This window comes from Seriola aureovittata, chromosome 11 (assembly GCF_021018895.1).
Source record: "Seriola aureovittata isolate HTS-2021-v1 ecotype China chromosome 11, ASM2101889v1, whole genome shotgun sequence".
Lineage (NCBI taxonomy): Eukaryota > Metazoa > Chordata > Actinopteri > Carangiformes > Carangidae > Seriola > Seriola aureovittata.
In genome coordinates, this window is record NC_079374.1 from 10,275,167 (window position 1) to 10,294,455 (window position 19,289).

Genomic DNA, 19,289 nt, shown 5'->3' on the forward strand with positions numbered 1-19,289 from the left:
TAAACCAACCAGCCAAATAAAAAATTCAGACGCATGGCTAGATGAATTTACTCAGGGTTTGTGGAGCAAAACTATTTTAATTATTTTGCCTGATGGACCTTTTTTTCCACAGAAGATATTTTAGAGTGTCACAGGAGGAAAAGCACAGGTGTAAATAATAGCTGCTTCAGTTTCAGGGACTTGCTGGCTCACAGTCATGTTTTACTGGTAAACTTAAGCCTCCTGATTAGTATGCTACACAGAGTCTGCTGACCTCATGTAATCCGCCACTGTCTGTGATAAGAGGTCTAATCAACCACAGTAAGTGGTAACACCTGTGTGGGTGAGCAGGGTCGTTTAGATAATTAGTCATTTCTGGTGCCACTTCAATTTCCATTTCCTAAACTTACGTGTAGTCATCCAAACTTCCATAAATCATATTAAAGCCTGGGTCCCTTGGAAAAGTCGGAGACAGTTGCTTACTTTGCCAATTAGGTAATGAAACTTTGGTCAGGAGCTTCATTTGAGCTCGATTCACAAACCACAATGTCTCATGTAATTCACTGGCACACTACATTGGCATCGACAAGCTTTTATTCATTTTCCAGTTTCAGTTCATACCTCTGTGGGGGTGCATGTGTCTCCCAAGCTCCCCTGTCCAACCTGTGTGCACGTACAACTGATCAGAACAAGGTCATAACTTACTCAATAACAATGGATAAAACTAGAACAGCATTTGAGAACAGCAGCCATATCAACATAAATACCTGTAAGCAAAATAACATCTTTAAAATAAAATCCACTGTCTCTATAAGTTCTGTACAATAAGGTACATTGGAGCCTGTAGCTGGTAAACTGACAACAGAAGGGGTGTTGTTGATGGTCAGTACAATAATGCAATATGCATTACTTCACTTCAGTCTAAAAACATTTATCAAGTGCTCATTCGTACTCTTAACTGCAAAAGAATGCAACTGCAATAGTCGGCAGTAGGGTCTTGTTAATCTTCATGCAGGTTAAATTAATAAAGTTTTTATCTGCATAATTCAAGTGAGTGCTTTAAAACTGAAAACACACAATTAGAAGAAAATAAAAACCCAAGTTTGAAGGCCTAACGAACCATTACTGTGCTGCACACAACCTGCAGAAATGTCCTAAATATCTGTTTATGTCGATATGTCATGTTAGAATTACAGAATAATGTGATGCACCACTTCTCAAGCCCGCGATTAGTGAACCAGTTTCAGAAGAACCTCAGAAATCATGTCATTGTATTACAAATGCCTGTGAGTAGTGTCATATATGTAATATATGTAAGATCTGTGCTTGTTGTAGAGAGAGATACTGTGTTGAATGTTTATGTGATTAAAGAAGAAAGATGAGAGACAGTGGGAGTGAAACAGCAGACAGCAGGCTAAAAGCACTGAAATAAATCGAATAAGTGATTTGACTTTAACAGTGCAGTGCGGTTTAGGTCCAGAGAAATATCTTAACAGGCAAAGACAAAGGTTTTGATAAAGCTGAGAGTCTGCTCTGTTGCCTTCTTTGGATTTAAAGCTACATTAGGCAGCTGTAGGCAAAACTACAAATGGCAGAAAGGAGGTTACATTGTTTTTATATCGTCTCTGATTTGGCTCGTTCTATAGGGCTGTTTGTAGAACTTGACAAAGAAGATCAAGGAAAGATATTTGGTGATCTCAGCATAGCCCCACTTTGTTATTTAGGCTGAGAATGAGCGAATTCTGCATCAACGTTTTGCCTAATGTAGCCTTAAAGAATGAGGCTGGCGTTATTTTAGATCTTTTTTGTTGTAAACAAATGCCATGGAAAGAATAAAAAATAATATGCGTTAGTCTGCTTCTCAATGCTCTCTGACCTCTGTACCCTCTCAGGCTGATTGGTTCCTACTGAAGAATTAAACCTTAAAAACTAGTCCCCAAATATATTCTCATTTTTTCCTGCAATTTTCAGCTGGGCACTGTAGTTAATAAAACAAGTGTTGCTCAAACAGGGGTAAATTCTTTGGGGACTATTTTCATGGGTGGATTCATACACATTTGGTCTGCTGGTGAGTTTTTATTGCAGAAGGATGGTGGGACTGACTCAGCGTGCCAATGCAGGAATGTGGCTCATTGGTGTGTTTTTGAATAGGCAGTGGACAACAGTGGAGGTCTGTGGAACAGATGAGCTATATCAGGCTTTGGATAAACTTTTGGATAAATTCACTGTTGGTTTGCTCTCGCTTTGCGTGGGATTTGTTGACAACAAGAAAAATATACACTATCACCCGCCTTATCCTGTAACTGACAAACTGATACCATCAAATAAAAGCAGCTTGGATATGTATAGATATATCTTATATCTAGGGAAGTTAAAATGACTGAAATCCAGAGTGGCCGCTCGCTTCCTGCTACTGCTGCTACTACTGGTGCAGCAGCCAACGGTGGTGTCTGCATACCGGCTACAACGTAACACAGAAAGCCATGTCTCTACTGTTTTTTGGCTGTGAAGTGGCTGTGAAAACTGTGTCGTTCTAGTACTACTGAGAGGAGAGAGGAAACTGCTATAAAACTATCTACAGTAGCACTGGCACTTGGACATTAATCATCTTAACAGTGACTAAGCACAAAACAAAGGGCTGTTGTTCCAGATAGTGTTGGTGTTTTTCTTTGTGTGGTGCCATCATCATTATCCCCTTCAGTCTTTTGGTTTCCTCCAGATAGAAGTGTCCGCTTAGGTCTCAACCTTCCCGTACGTCCCCTCAGGAGGGCGATATTGTCTGGGGAAGGCTTTGAGCTGAAGAGCGTTAAAGGCGTATTTACGACATCCCACATTCTTCATGGTGTTCTCTCTCCTGCAGCCCTCACTGTGGAGAAACAGAAGTGAAGCATCGGTTACTTCGGCAAATACATTACTTTTCTAAAGAGATTTGGTGCAGGGACTGACCTGCGCATACAGTCCAAAGCCTGGTAGAAGACTTGTGGGGCCAGGCCATGCTCCTGTTGCAGGATCTGACACTGCTCCAAGGTCAAAGACATGGCCGTGCGGTCCTTGGCGCTCTTACAGCTGGTGAAACGTACGCCGTTCAGGCGGCGACATGCCTTTAAGGTTTAGAGAAGGAGATTAGAAGAGAAAAAACAGAGCTTTTTAAATGTGAAGACAAATGAAAAGCAAGTTTACCTCAGCCGCCTGCCACAGAATCTCCACGTTCTTGTTTTTCTTGGCGTTCACATTCTGGCTCAGCAGTTTGAGCAGCTCAGGCAGACTGGTGGTGCTGCGGGAGCGAGGGAGGCCTGAGGAGGAAACAGAGGAGGAATGACGAGGTGAGTGAAACATGCAAAAGAAAAAAACATTTTTCTTTCTGATAATGGTGAGTTGTATGTACGCAGACTCACAGTCTTCTGGCAGGACTTCCTTAAACTGGTCGTAGTATGAGCTGAGGCGAGTCATGCTCTCAATGTTGATCACTTCTTGCAGTGACGTATCTCCAAACCTGGAAACATATACGATATTAGAGTTGAAGGAGGGAGGTGTTTTTTTCCACCCCAATTTTTCTGTCCTCAACCTTTCCTTTCCTCCCGTCTCAGTGACTCACTTCTCAGCCAGCGTCTGCTGTTCGTTGATCCCCACGTTGAACAGGACGGGCTGCACACGCAGCAGCATCCCGTTCTGAATCTCTCGTGGCAGCGTGTCAAACATCGCTCCGGGCATTGGAACCCTGACGTTGAAGCCGTTCCTGTTTCCTGTGATCACCGGCAACATGTCCGGGGCGAAACCTGAAGTTGCCTGGGTAACTTTAAAGGTGACGTTTCTCAGGTCCATCACTCCGACGCTCATATCCTCCAGCATGGCCAGTTCCTCCCCTTTAAGAAACAAGAAGTCAGCACAGAGGTTCATGATAATATAAACTCATACGGATATCTGTGGTAACAAATCAACATTTGCAACCGAAATTATATAATTTAGAAAAGTAACACAAAGGTTGTTTCCTTCCCTTTTCTTGTGTTCTCCCTCTGTCTTTCCCCCATCCCTCTGTGGGTTATTTGTCCCTGTATGTGTGTGTGTGTGTGTGTGTGTGTGTGTGTGTGTGTGTGTGTGTGTGTGTGTGTGTGTGTGTGTGTGGAGCAGGGTGTGTTTGCCTGGTTCATCTCCCAACAACCCATCTGCACAGCTGAGTCTCATCATCTCATCCACATCAACACCACCCACGTCAGTATATAAACCCCGGCCAACTGTCTAGTTTATCTCAAGTCAGTTTTCCTCGTGTTTCTCTGGCCTCACGCTCACGCTCTGTTTTTCCTGCGTCTCGGACATCGCTACCTGCGACTCCTGCTGTCAAAGCCATGTCCAGCTGACTCCTCATCTGCTACCAGTTTGGTTTCCAGCTCCAGTCTGCCTGTCCTGCTCCACCACCACTGCCACCACCCAGCTCAGCTCCGCCCAGCCCCCGCTCCATCAAATCATCACTCAAACGCATTACTACCCCTTCATCCGAACTCATTTCCATATCTACAATGAATTACCCTTAAACTTCCACCTGCCTCTTGAGTTTGTGCAGTTTTGCTCTGCTGGAGAACTGATTATCACATTTAATGCAGATGGCACCAATTTATCGCCATTAAAAACAGCACTTTACAGTTTGGTTCATAACTCCTTGAACTGCTGAGCCATTCCAGTTTCTGCCTTTTTTTATTTTACAGCCCTTCTACAAATTTCACCTATAACTTTTCATCTTTACCAAATTTGATAAATGAAATATCTAACCAAATCTTTTGGAAAGTATTGTCTATTTCAACTATCCTGCCTTAAGTTCTAAATGGAGATTTAGACGCCACATATTAATATTTACTGCGAGCAGTCCTACTCATTTTGTGTGGCTTTTTATGTGTGGATGGTGCACCAGCAACACGATACGTTTAAACGTTCACAGGTTACTGGTCATGACTTGAATTTTTTTCTATCAGCGCTGATAAATTTCCAAACAAGTTTACATGCAGAGAAAAAGACTCAAGTTACCGTAGGTGCTGAGCAGGCCCTCGTACTGCACCAGTAAGCCGATGGTGTGTAGCTGCCTGAGGAAGCCTGAGTCACACAGACAGTTCCTCAGCTTGAGAATGAAGCCGCAGATCAGAGCTGTCAGCTGTAAGCAGCACAAGTCGAATCAGCACAGCGATGAACTGTCATGTTTTTGTGTCATATGACGCACGCTGTGTAATGACACGTTAATTCTCCCAAACTAAACACGTATGAAAGACAGAAGAGGTAGAAGGGGTGGGGGTGGGGGTGGGGGGGTAGAGGCCTACAGACCGTCTGGCAGAAGACAACATCGCGGCGGTACTGCAGGGTGAGGCTCATGGCGATGGTGGGGGCGCTGTCCTGCATCAGAAGAAACACCATGGCCTTCTTCGCTTTGTCACTCATCAGAGACACACAGTCTGTCAACGTGCTGAGGAGAGGATAGAGAGCGTCGCTCCACTCGCCTGCCGACACAGCACACGGGTTAAACACAGACTCACACACACACACACACACACACACACACACACACACACACACACACACACACACACACACAGGTACTGAAAATAAAAGGTTAAGTTCATCTACATTTAAAGATTTTCAAGTATTTAAAAGAACTGAAATCCAAATGTGTTAACAACATTTATTGATCAATTGATTGATTGACCAGTTAAATAGCTGTCACGTTTCCAGTTTTTCATATTCTTGTTTTAGAGCAATTGCCAGGTGGAAATTATGCTCTATTTTTCTCTTTCAATGTATTTATTTTCAAAAATATGAGAAAAATATGTAATATCATATCATATATTTGTCCTATTCTATATTTCATTTGACCTTATCACATATCAAGCATCCACGCCTGTGACCCCAACTTTGTGTTTTCATTTGTTTCTAAATTCAATTCTTCAACTCACGATCTTAAATTCCCGATATTCATTGTTATGAAATCATGCTTATATCCTTGAAAACTACAAAACAACAATTGTATTTGGACATGTGACTAATACATGACTTAATAATGCTGTATTTTAACATTTCAGACATTTTTTATTGTAGTGGCTGTTTGGGTTTAATCCTCCTTCACAGCCACACACTGATTTATAAAGGAAAACGTTGCTCTCACCTGGGGACTTCTTTTCCACATCTGGGCTGCTTTCTACAAGTGAGACAAAGTTATATATAAAACATTTAAAAAAATTAGATAAAACAAAACAAACTTCACGTTGTACTTTCCACTAGACATTATATTTCTTGTATTTAAAACGGTTTTAAATACAAGAAATATAATGTCTAGTGGAACTGCTTCAGAAGCAGTTTGAAGTGATTGCCAGAATGTACCTACGGAAATGATCGACTGGACGGGAGAGGCATGCAGGCGTCTGGTGAGAGGATGACGATGATGACGGTTGCTGATTTTGCGGTGGACGTGAGACGACAGTGATGATAATAGAGGATGACGTGATGGTTGCGGTGATGATGATGTTGATGGAAAATCCTTGTTTTTATGCTTTAATCTTTGTACACAGGATTTGAGATCAGTACATGAATGCATGATTGTGCCTCATTCAAAGACGATGCTTCTTTCTGTGTGCGCGCGCGTGTGTGTGTGTGTGTGTGTGTGTGTGTGTGTGTGTGTGTGTGTGTACCTTTCTTAGTGTTACTTGGCTGCTCGTTGGTGAGCAGGAAGACATCCTCAGAGCTGCTGTCACTCTGGAGTTTGTCTCGCTGCAGCAGCCTGTCCACCCTCTGGATCACACACTCCAGGCTCTTGTCAACATTTAACCAAACCTTCTCCTGCACACAGACACGTTTTCCAAAATGAGTCCTATACAAAAAACAAACACACATGAACACAGACATGAAAGAGAGGCGGGCGGACTCTCTCTTACCCACTCCTCCTCGTGCAAATCTGCCTGCAAGGAGGCCCGCTTGTTTTTACTCCCCTCGCTGCCCTCTGGAGGAGCTCGGTGGCGAGAGGGTGAGGTGGCAGCGCGAGACGGAGAAGTCGGGTGACGAGACGGTGAGCGGGACGGGGAGCGAGAGGAGGGCGAGAGAGAGGAGGAGGATGGGGACGGGGTGCTTTGCCGAGCGAACTCCGGGCGGGCGGCCGCCAGGGCGACGATGGCCGTGGACAGCAGCTTGGAGTCGCACACGGTCACCAGCTGACGCGTCTGCGGGAGGAGAAGGGGGGACGATGGAGGGAGAGGGAGAAGACAAAGCTGTAAAAATGTTGTTTTATTGCAGGTAGGTGAAGTAGCTCTGAGCAAAGAATGCTCTTTAAAGTTCATAAACCATGACATTAAAAATTAGGGTGAAAACGCTTGAGATTACAATTTCATTTTCTGCTAGCTGCAGGTAAAGAGTTTCCTTTTTGTTAGTCGGGGGAAATGTATTTTTCTTTACACCGTGATACAACAAATATAATTAAAAACCGAATCAGTGGGACCATAAAATTTAAATGAAAGCGATTTATTAATTTTGGTCTGTGATTGTTTCTGTGACTCAGGGGTTTGCTGGCGATGCTGAATTGCAAATATACAGTTTTATCTGTTGTATCGTCTGTAGGAACGTGTTGTTCGTATCCACACAATAAGAGAAGCAGTCGATGGATCAGTGAGAGCCAGCAGGAGAGGAGAGAGTGAAAGAAAGAGGACACAGTGTCGTGAGATGAAACAGAGCAGAAACTTTCCCTCCAGCTCCTCTGAGTCTGTCTCACCTTCTCTGTCAGGATGGCCAGCGTCCTCTCCAGAGCGTTGGCTGAGCGATCTTTGGCAGCTCGTGACAGACGCTCGTTGTAGTAGCACACCTGCGTCTTCAGAGTGTTAATTTGACCAATCATCTCCTTCGCTTTCACAACATCCTGAGGCTGGTACGCCAGACCTTTAGGGCCAGAGCCAGCAGAGCTTTGGGTGTGACGGAGATAGAAAACAGAAAATAAACTGTGGAACAAGTGTGGTTTACACAGCGAAGAACAAACACACACACACAAACAAGCAACTTTTAAGACACTTCACGTAATCTCACCTCTCCTCCTCGTAAGTGCTGAATCACGAAAGGTGAAAAAAAAGAAAAAAAAAAGAGAAAGAGTAATGAAACACTTCACTTCAAATCCAACACCACCATGACACTCAAAGCACAAAAAGCCTGTACTCACTGCTTCCTCGCCTCCTCGAGCTTGTGCAGCAGATTTCGGAGGCCGCAGCCTTTAAAGCCTTGATGATGTGCTGCGGGAGCACCGATGGTCACAACATCATATGTCCGGTCTGGTTGGAGGACAGAGGACAATAATGATGATGAAGGGGATGGAATAAGATACTGGATAAACAGCGTTATTAAAGATTTGGACATGAATAAACGTGCCTGCACGAGCACCTACCATAACCAGACTCTCCCTGTACTCTCATCCTCTGGATGTGCAGGTTGGTGGGAATGAACTCCAACTTCCTCTCAGCTTTCAAGGTGCTCGATTTAAATGAAGGACCTGAGAGGGAACAGAGGTGATCTGTGTCTTTATATCATGGGGGAACAGACAAGTCCTGATGTGATTTTTATTTCTTTTTTTACATCACATTAAAATACATCAAGCTTTTTTATTTTTCAGTATTTCAACTTATTTTTTTGTCACTTTTGTTACTAAGTATTTCGTAGTGCACCTCCATGACTTTATGTGAATAGTGAGAGACAGACTGAAAAGAAGAGATGAATGGTCGATAACAGATTTTTTTCATTGGACCCTTTTATTTCTGACAAATGCTGTTATATTTTAAACTCAGAGTTTGTACAGCTTGCTTAACTATCTTGCAAACGAACACCCAAAAAATTTATAATGTTCCGATAAATTGATTATAATGATGAAAAAATTTGTTTCTCCATATTGCCCCGCCTTAGTTTTGGCATGTGCCTCGTTAAATGACATGATTCACAGTTTGTGGTTCTTACCTTTATATTCGTGCAGGTCACTTATGGTCTCCTGGTAGGTGAGGATGATGGTCTGGTACTGAGTGATGATCTGCCTCCTGAGGTTTTCCCAACATGGAGACAGCTCACCCAGTTCCTCCAGCTCGCACACCCTGTGCAGCACAAAGGCCGTTAATGATCAAGACATCCCGCTGATGCACTGATGATCTCACATCTCGTTTGTGCAACAATTAAGGTTTCTGCAATAAACACAACAGTTGAGCATTTCCAGCTCCTCATATTACATTACAATTACAGCCAGCCATTAAGAAAATGACCGTGGTGGGAGTTGTAACCATTATGTTGCTTTGACCATATGATGAAGATACTATAATAGAGCACACAAGGGATACTGTTCATGTCATTGAATAACACACCTTCCTCTTGATACATACATGCACTCATACAAAATGGTCCTAAAAGTCATGTCATACTTTTCTGATTACATTAGGGCTTAAAAACAAATGTACAGTCTGTACAGTAGTGTGTTGCTTAGCTTGCTACCATGCAAGCAGCTAGCAGTTTTGAGTTCAGTGTTTTGCCCGAGGACACTTTGACATGTGGGAAGAGAAGCTGGGGATCAAACCACCAACTGTGCGATTACTGAACAACCTGCTCTACCTTGTGAACCACAGCCGCCACCTGCCTCTTCAGGCTGCTAACTACTGTTCACACGAAACAATCTGAGGTGCGAGCATCACTTTGATTAAGCTGCTTGCATCTTATTTGCAGCCTGTGACAGGACTAGGCTGTGAAGGGCAGGACCATGGTTGAGGGTATGACATGAGTTCAAGTCAAGCAGTTTTGTTAAGTCAAATTCAAAGGGGGGTACAAGAAAAAAATATAATTACATCATATATATAATTATAACACAATATTCTTGCACAACAAAAGTATAGTAGTAGTATATATAGTTTAACGATATTCAGTCGTTACCTGACAGCATCTTCCTCCAGGAGCAGTTTGACGAACTGTCGAGGAATGTGTAGGGAGAGCGCGCTCTCTGCCATCTGCTCCAGGATACGCAGGTGGTTGCCGTCCGTGGTGGGGAAACGGTACGTCCGCGACATGACACCTCCGAACACTGAAGCAGATAGAACGTGTTTTCGCAGGTGTGAATCGCTGTGACACAGCTGGCAATCCAGATGTCACCTGTGACTAAACACTGACACAGTCACAACAGGAGGATAAGATTTGTGGACACTCACCCGCCTTCAGCAGTGGATCTTTACACAGAGATGAAGACTTGGATTTAATACCCATGGATTCAGTCAGGCTTTCATCAACAGGGAGAACCATCTGAAACACACACACACGCACACACACACACACACACACACAGACACACACACACACACACACACACACACAAACCATGAAGTGTTTTGCGTCAACCCCGAATGCTCTGCAAGTTGTCGGGCGACCTATAACTGGTTATTTAGTAAATGAGCTCCACTGAATTGCTGGTCCAGTCAGGGAGACTGAGAGGAAATGACAGAAAGTTGAAATTATATTATAAACTTCATGTGAGATTCTGGGCTCTGCCTATGCCACTCACCCTTCCATTAACAGTGTCTCCTCTCTGTAATCTTGCAACAGGAGCTCTCTGCTCGCGCTTCTCCTCTATCTGCCAGGCAATGACTGTGATGTTGCCCACACGCTCATTCTCCGCTGACCTGGCACACGGAGACATCAAGTGAATTAAACCCTACATCCAGCATGCAATCAATATCAATTTGTCATTTACAGAGGAAACTGGCTCCGTGTGTCACTGTATATTCTGCCTGTTACCTGAGAGCCAGGTGCAGTCTGTGGTGTTTGTCCTGCAGCAGCTCCTTCACCGAAAACATGGACGAACCAAGCATGTACATCTATCACATAAAAACACATACACACAAAGGATTGAAATAATAATCATTTCCTAACAGGGAATTTAAAGGCAGAGGAGTCAAGTGGTTTTGTAAGGAATTAGTACTGGGCTTTGGTCGTACCGTGCCCTGCGAGCGGTCCTTCACATCATAGACAGAAAGCTTGACCTGAGTCTGCTGAGTGATCAGAGAGTCCTGAAAGAACGCTATACTGCTCAGGAAGATAGGGTTACTGGTACCCTGTAGAAAAAAAGACAGAGAGAGAGAGAGAGAGAGAGAGAGAGAGAGAGAGAGAGAGAGAGAGAGGGATGAAACAGTTTTGAAGTCTCCAATATCAGGCAGGAAGGAAGGGCAAGCAAGTAAGCAATGGTGCACCTCAATGATTTCAGTCTGAGCATGCTTGGTCCAGAAGGCCTGGGGAGGGGTGGTGCAGCTGACGGCCACAAAGCTGGTTGGCTTACGATCCAGAGACGGAGTAACCAGTTCACTGCAGGCTGCAACACATAAACACAGGAAGAGATTACAAACTGTTGGATTTACTAGTGGGATGGTCACTAATCCTCGGCCATGGGGGGAATGTAATACAGTATTTCTGAGTTGTTAGTACTTGATGAGCATCAGTTGTTTACAGAAATGTTTTCATTGAATAAAAACTAAACACAAATGATACGACACGTACTTTAGCCACTGAGCCAATCACTGACGAGACACATCACCCTTCATCCATTAGAGCAGCATCAAATTTGTTGGATGATAAGTCTAAGTTTGTCACGAGCAACACTTTTACACATAGTCATTGGTTAATATTAGTGCCGTTGCTAATGTATTGATCAGTGGATCCAATCCAATTGGTCGATACAATTTCACTCACTGTAAAAAAAGGCTTAGAAAGTTCCTTTAACACCTGGGCACTTTAGTTTTTTTTTACCAAACATTACTCTAACAGTACATAGTGCATTTAGTGGGAACTATTTTTAGCCGTGGAATAATACACATTTGGTGGCACGGTGTGGCTCATTGCTGTGTTTAGAATTTGTTTTTCGACAACAACAGCACGACAATGGAGCGGAGACTTTGGACACTCAGACACTGTAATTACTGGAATCAATCTATTGTTGCTTTTGTTCTTTTCATGTGATTTGTGAGGTGTACAAGTAAGTTAAATATTTTGACCATTACCAATCATGCCACCTTGAAAGGAAGGACAGACACAGTTTGATCTACTTGTCATGTGCAGCAGTGTATCTACAGCTTCCTCCTCAACTTACCCACACTAAACTCCAGCACAGGCTCGTCTGGATCCTGACTGTTGCCTGCAGGATAGAGAGAAAGAGGCGAGGAGGCTCTTTTTTTAAATGCCCTGGTATTTCATCATGAGTGAAGTAAACTGGTTACCATGGTAGCAGTTACTTAGTTACCTGAGAGAGCCAGCCCCATCATCTCAGCTGAGAGATCAAACGTGTTGGCTCGGTAGACTGACCATGGCCGATGGCGGGGGCTGCGCTCCTTCCCGGACATGGTGGGTTCACGCGGGGGGGTGAGGCTGGATTTCAGAGGAAAGAGGCTGTAGAGCAGAACGATGTCGAGCAGACGCAAACCCAGACGTCGTCCGTCACGTCAGTTCTTTGAGATGTGTGTACGTTGGTTTCCCTCGTGTGTTGATCTGAGCGGTCACACGCTTGTCAAAGAGATACCTGATAGAAAAACACAAGAAAAACAGTGAAAAGATCATCTGCTGTCCCCATGGAAACAGCTGAGATAGACTGATATTGCTGTCATCAAGATGGCAGCTGAGCTCAGAAAAATTTGCCAAAATTAGACAACTGCTTGTAATTAGTCCTTTAAAAGATGCTCACATAACTGTTTCGTATTTATAAGGTTAAAGTGAGAAATAACTTGTGTATGTTGGATGTTTGCCATGATGCTCTGTTCTGATATGAACATCGTATGAAAGGTTGTGTAGCTGTTGGCGCTCGACTTGTTCCTTTCCCTCTGGGAAAATTTCTGTGGGGGGGGGGGGGGTGACTTTTCACACAGCATGTAAGAAATGAAACACTGAATCTCTACACCTTCTATCTCGTGATGCTATTTGTGCTTGCTGATTACAAATTTCTACTTTTAGACAAACCAATGATACGCACCCATGCACAGACACACATAAAGATCATTTGGATCAGGAAGATCGTCTACTCCAGACATGACAGAAAAAACTTGTCATAGCAAGGCAGTTATTTCACAGTTAGCTTCTCACACAGATTTCTGCCTAAACCAAACTTTAAACTAAGTATTTTATTGCCTTGACTTAAATTCTTCTTAAGAGGGTCACCAACAGCATATAGAAAGGATGCATCATCTTGGGAACATGAATATCAACAGTGAATTTCGTGGAAATGTGAAGCCATTTTTTTTTGTGGAAAACTCGTTATGGATTCGTCCATAATAAACAGGACATTTTGACCAGTGATAGCGGTATGACACAAATGTCAGAGGTGCACAAAAAATCGCCAGGAATCATCTTCTGGGAGTCATGAATATAAATGCAAAACTTGATGGTAATCTGGCTTGTTGTTAGCAAGATGTGCAGCTCTGAAACAAACTGCTAGATTCACACGGTAAAAATCGCAGACCTTTACACTGATGTTTACATCCTACACATACCTGATGAGAAGTATAAACAATGCCTCGTTTACTGCAATCTGATAATGCTCTGTCACTCTCACGTAACCATTATATTTATTCCACCACGTACAGTCAGTACTTGTGGTGTAACTCATAATGAAACCGGCGGAGCGCTTGTCTGTCATGTTTGATATTCATTCTCTGAGCACAAGGTCATGTTGTCACCTCGCTGAATATGCACCTGCCAAAATTACATGCAACAGTGAGAGAAGGGAAACAAAGGCGGTGCCAAGTGTGCCAGCACAGGAGATTTGGCTCCGCTGAAACATTTATATCTTCTCTCGATTCATTTCCTCGCTCTGTTCCTGCTGTGTTTGAGTCTCTTTGGCCTCATCTAATTTCTCTTTATTGCTCTGACAGGAAGAGACAAAAGATGTACCCACTGCTGGGCCTTCACCTCTCCATGTCCCCAACTGTTAATTAGCATCTTCTGACTCTCAATAGATGCCTCTCAAATAACTTTCTCCGTGTCAAAGATAATGTTCCCGTCTATATTTTTGTCCCCACATTGTCCTCGTTCTCATTTTGCTCTCTGCAGTTTCTTGGTCTGGTATCAGTGGAGACCACAACATGCATATTTCAGCAAACAAAGAGAGGAAGAAATGTGAAAAAGGATGCAAAACACCTTAAATATAACATGAATCAAGGGCTTGGAGGACAGTACTGGGAGGTATATGTTTCATTAACATCACCGACGGCCTGTGTCATTCTCTGAACAAAGCACGGGAGAGGTGCAAAGACGAAGACACAGATGGAGACGTGAGCTGCAGCACTCATGCTTACAGCTGAGCATAAATATGAGCCACAGAACAGTGAGTGGAGGACAGAGACATGGAAGAGGGGGGAAAAAAAGGACAAAACGATGCACGAACAAAATGTGAAAGGTTAAGAGGAAGAGAAAGGGATGCAGCAAGTGGTCTGATGACTAACCTGAACTGAAAACTGCTTCAAATTGCCCAGAGAGGTAAATGTTTAAATTTCCTGTGACATGTCAGACTCAGTTAACATTTCCGTTTGTGTGTGTGTGTGTGTGTGTGTGTATGTGTGTGTGTCACAAATATCCACTTGCCCTGGCTTAAAGTGATCAACTGGAATAAATGTCACTTCCTTTTGTTCAGCCTTAATAAACACAGACCTGGTAGACCGAGTATCATGGTGAGGCTGCCCCCCCCCCATTCCCTATGTTTTCTAGTGTGTGTGTGTGTGTGTGTGTGTGTGTGTGTGTGTCTGCTGGGTGTGGCAATCCCGCCGGTCCTCCTCTTGCTCTCAATCATCCCGTGCACCTGAAGCTTATCCAGTAATCCACACCTGCAGTATAGAGACCCTGGCTCTTCACTCTTTGCCAGATTGTTCCTCTCACCACTGCCGTAATAAGTTGTTTCAGTCTTTTAACTTTAGTTTCCTTGTATTTGCCTGAACCTTGTCTGAACCTGAACCTGAACCTGAGCTCTGCCTCCAGCCCTCCCTGCCTGTCCGCCTCGCCCAGCTCCTTGTCTGTTCGCCGGTCTAGTTATTCCCTAGTTTTCCTGCCTGCCCTGCTCCATGTCCCTCACCCTACCGGCTCCCGGGTCAAGATTCCTCCGCCTGTCCCGCTCCATCGTCCATTCTGGCTCCTGACATCTTTTAACGTCAAACCGAGAGGAATATCTGGTACTGTGAGTGAATTGTGTGTGGTTACACTGTTTATTGACTACTGCAATGACAAAGGGAGAACAACGCTGTGTGTGTGTGTCACTGTTCATTCATGTGTAATGACTTCTGCAACGGAGGTCTATTTTTACATGTGAATCTGTATTGACGTCACAAGCTGCACACAAATGAAAACGTCTCCCAGTAACACGTGTGTGCGCACACACACACACACACACACACACAGAGATAACACTTAAAGTCATCTGTAAAAAATCCAGAGTGTGAGTGTGATAATCTTTGCCAGTTTAATCTCTGCTTTGGCAGCTTCAAGTGAGACCAAAACGGATGACAATTACAACATGGATGCTCCGCGTCATTAGGCTGTGAGGCAGTAACTGTCAGTGGGAGCTGTCTTTTCACATGCTGTAATCTCCACTGCCTGTGGCTCTGTGGGAAGCTCTCTAGGAAACCCACGGTGGATCTAATGCCAGGCGACAGGGAGCCACAGATCATCATCATTTCGCTCATCAGGTACATGCGCTCACACAAAACATCCAAGAGTGGAGCTCAAATAATTTGTCTAATAACCAATCAATCATCTGACAGAATTAATAAATGACCATTTTGCTAATTGTTTTATTGTTTAAGTCATCTATCAGGCAAAAATCTAAAACGGTCTCTGGTTCCAGCTTCTCAGATGAGAGGATTTACTGTTTTTCTCTCTTCTAAATGGTTAAAAACTGAATATCTTTGGATGAGTAGGGCTGCATATAACAATTATTCTTCATTTCTTCGTTTCTCCATTAATTAGTTTAATTGGTTGGCCTATAAATTCACAGAAAATAGAAAAAAAGTGCGCATCACAATTTTCTAAAGCCCAGTATGTTGTATTGTTCAGCCAACAGTCCAAAATAAGAAAATAATAATTTTACATTGATATAAAATAAAGAAAAGCAGAAAATCCTTACAACTATGAAGCTGGAACCAGAGACTGGCTGAAACTCTTGCATGAAAAATGACGTTTCACAAAATAGAAAATTAATTTTCTGTTGATTGACTGATTGATTGACAATCGTCTCAGCTCTACAACTAAATGTATTGCCATTGGTGATTTATCTGCTGACTATACACTCAATTAATCAATTAATTGTTTTGTCTATAGAAGATTCAGAAAACTGTATGATCATAACTCCCTAGAGGCCAAGGAGATGTTTTCAAAGTGCTTGTTTTATCCGACCAGTAATCCAAAACTAACCGTAACCCCAAAATACTCAATTTATAAAGATATAATACAAAGAAAATAAGCAAATTCTCACAAATGAGAATCTGGAACCAGAGAATCGCCTAGTTGCTATTCTTGCTTGAGAAGCGACTAACTGATTGTTCAAATAGTTGCTGATTAATTTTCTCACTATAGACAAATCAATTAATCGACAAATTCTTTCAGCCTTTCCTGGATGTAATGGATGTGGCTCTTGGCGACAATGTAAGCCCCATGACAGCACAACAACCGCACTGATGAAGTGCTGCTGAGCAAGAGGCTGAATTCTGACCAGCTCCACAGCTGCTGCTCTGTATGCGACCTCTGACCTCAATAACACTAAACAGGTCGGGGGGGTATTTTGGTTTTGCAGCTTTAAAGGAAGGGGGAAGACAGTGGATGTGGAAAGGAAACGAGAAGTGGTGACCAACAGGAGATTCAGGGGGTCCTCGTGGCAGACAGTCCTATGAGGCGGCGTGGAGATAAAAATGACCCAGTTAGTGAGGCAGGCGGCGCACAGCTGGCCCCCTGCAGACGCTGTCAGCACCGGCTGCACTGCAGTGGCTCTCTCTCAGACACCCTCTTCTTTAACTCATCTCCTCCTCGTACCTTTAAATCTCTCCCAAATGCCTCATGTTCACCTTGTTCTGCTCTGTCATCAACCCTGTCCTTTTCCTCTTCCTTTTTTATTGTTGTTGCTCCAGCCATCTCCCTTCCTCTTGTCCCCCCGTAACCCTGCTGTTCTTCTCAATTTCCATCTATTGATCCTGTTTCGGTCCAGAGCTGAGCCGAGCCGAACTGCTGTCCCTTGAGTCTGATCTACAGTCGTCTACTAGAGGAAGAAACAGCTGCTGTCACCGTGGGCACATGGCTGTATTGTTAGCAGGAGACTGATCCACAAATTGCTCCCTGATCCGACTGATCAAAGAGGAGGAGAATATGCAGATGAGTTTACTCCCGAGTGGAGAACAATTATCCCCACACGCTACAGCAACTGGAAGTAACATCATGAACACATTAGAAAGACACCATGGATGATGACGACTATGATGATGACGAGCTCTTTTACAGTGAGTGGATCCTTGGGTATCAGGAGGAACATTCAGGGCTTCACATAAGAAAACACTGTGCAGATGTTCAATTTCTTCCTCAAAAATCTTCACTAGACATACACACACACACACACACACACACACACACACACACACACAGGTGCAAGAGGGAGAAAGACAAACAAGAGACAGCTAGAAGTGAATCATAGAGGAGCTCGGTGTATTTTGGTTCCTCCTCTGTTGTGAGAAGAGTGAAAACAGTGATTCAACAGATCTAAGCTAATCCTTCACGCTCTGTAGGGAGCATCAAAGAAGGCCTGCGATGGCGTGTCACGTTGCTTTATAAAGCAACACATCCGTTACTATTAGACGCATTAAAAAAAGACAAATGTGTAGCATATTGTTTCGTCACTGTCTTGGCTTTCTGTGCATGAAACTGGGTGTCATCCTGTCTGCTTGCCTGGCGGGGTGCGTGGAAATAAACAGGCAGAGGCCAGAGCTGTCCAATGGAAATCTATATCTATCTATTGTGATTATACTTCAGTGTGGATACATGTTTATTCACTGACACTCGGACAATAACAAATATTGCGTCATGATATCTGCTGATGCTCATTCACTGAGGCTGCTGCATGGTGCTGCAGGGTGTACACTATTCAAAACAGGCCACGTACATATAAATATATATATATATATATATATTTATATATATACGAAAAAACCCCAAACAGCTAAATCGACAATTGAGATCCGTCTGTGGCTGTAAACATGTCTCATTCTGCTCTCTCTCTCTCTCTCTCTCAACGGCAGCATCCATCACAGTGAACAAACGCCCTCGATAAACCGTGAGACGATGATGACGATGGAGCGAAACACGGGGAATAAAAATGAACATCTCATACCGTGAAGAGAGAAGCGATGGTTTCTTTTCATATTGATGCGCATCCTGGTCGCATCCTGATCTCTCGCTCGACGATGTCTGCAGTTAAGACTCGCCCTGACTCCCTGTGACACAGCCCAACGTAATACCCGCAGGTCCGCCTGTGTCCGCCGGGGGGCGCTGCCTGCCTGGTCTGAAGGGACGCGACTGTACCACCACAAATAACCACAAGCTCACGTGCTGTTGTAAATGGATGGAGTAGTGTAAAGAGACGGTTGAAGCATGGTTAAATGAAACTTTTAATAAGTTAACAACAGCGCCTGGAATAAGGATAAAAAGTTAGGAATTTGTCTTTTGCAGCTTTTTATTAAAAAATAGAGTGTCTATATTGTCAACAGTTTGTTGTTCATCATAAATATATCATTTTGAGATACTAGGGGGAAGGTTATTGAAATCTATCTATCTATCTATCTATCTATCTATCTATCTATCTATCTATCTATCTATCTATCTATCTACAGTATAAGAAAGGTCAAAATTGTTATGAGCGATTACAAATGATAAAAATAAGAATAGTCACTACAAGTCAAAATGATGAAATACTTAGTCAACATTTTGACTTAAAAAATTCAGAATTATGTCAAAAGTCTGAAATAATAGGTCAAAGTTATTAGATAAGGTTTGATTAAATTAAAAGTTTTAGTAAAAAGTTGGAATTATGAAATAAAAAATGCCAATAGAACAATCAAAATTATGGGTTACTAAGTCAAAAACCTTATGAAATCTAAAATCTTGTATAATATTTTAATATATCCTGCCACCCCATAATATCCTGCTGCAAAAATTCACCTCAAAGTAATAGTTTTTACTTAGTAACCCATATCAGACATTCAAACACCATATTCAAAACATTTTAAGATTCCCTCTCCCTCTTGCCTCTCATGTCACATGTCATTGTGGTC

General features: G+C 43.1%; 1 protein-coding gene across 1 annotated transcript; it reads right to left on the reverse strand.

The window, feature by feature from the left end:
• Positions 1 to 533: 533 nt before the first annotated feature.
• Positions 534 to 18,657, reverse strand: inpp4aa (inositol polyphosphate-4-phosphatase type I Aa). Its single transcript, XM_056389961.1, has 24 exons — positions 18,350 to 18,657; positions 12,242 to 12,517; positions 12,092 to 12,136; positions 11,199 to 11,317; positions 10,947 to 11,063; positions 10,747 to 10,826; positions 10,514 to 10,631; positions 10,164 to 10,254; positions 9,892 to 10,039; positions 8,938 to 9,068; positions 8,375 to 8,479; positions 8,153 to 8,261; positions 8,023 to 8,040; positions 7,715 to 7,901; positions 6,888 to 7,169; positions 6,645 to 6,792; positions 6,122 to 6,154; positions 5,287 to 5,459; positions 4,996 to 5,119; positions 3,575 to 3,842; positions 3,375 to 3,472; positions 3,160 to 3,272; positions 2,926 to 3,080; positions 534 to 2,845 (listed from the first exon to the last, which is right to left on the reverse strand). The coding sequence occupies exons 2-24, from the start codon at positions 12,339 to 12,341 to the stop codon at positions 2,713 to 2,715; spliced, it is 2,895 nt and encodes a 964-aa protein (XP_056245936.1). The 5' UTR covers positions 12,342 to 12,517; positions 18,350 to 18,657; the 3' UTR covers positions 534 to 2,712.
• Between the last annotated feature and the right edge of the window lie 632 nt (positions 18,658 to 19,289).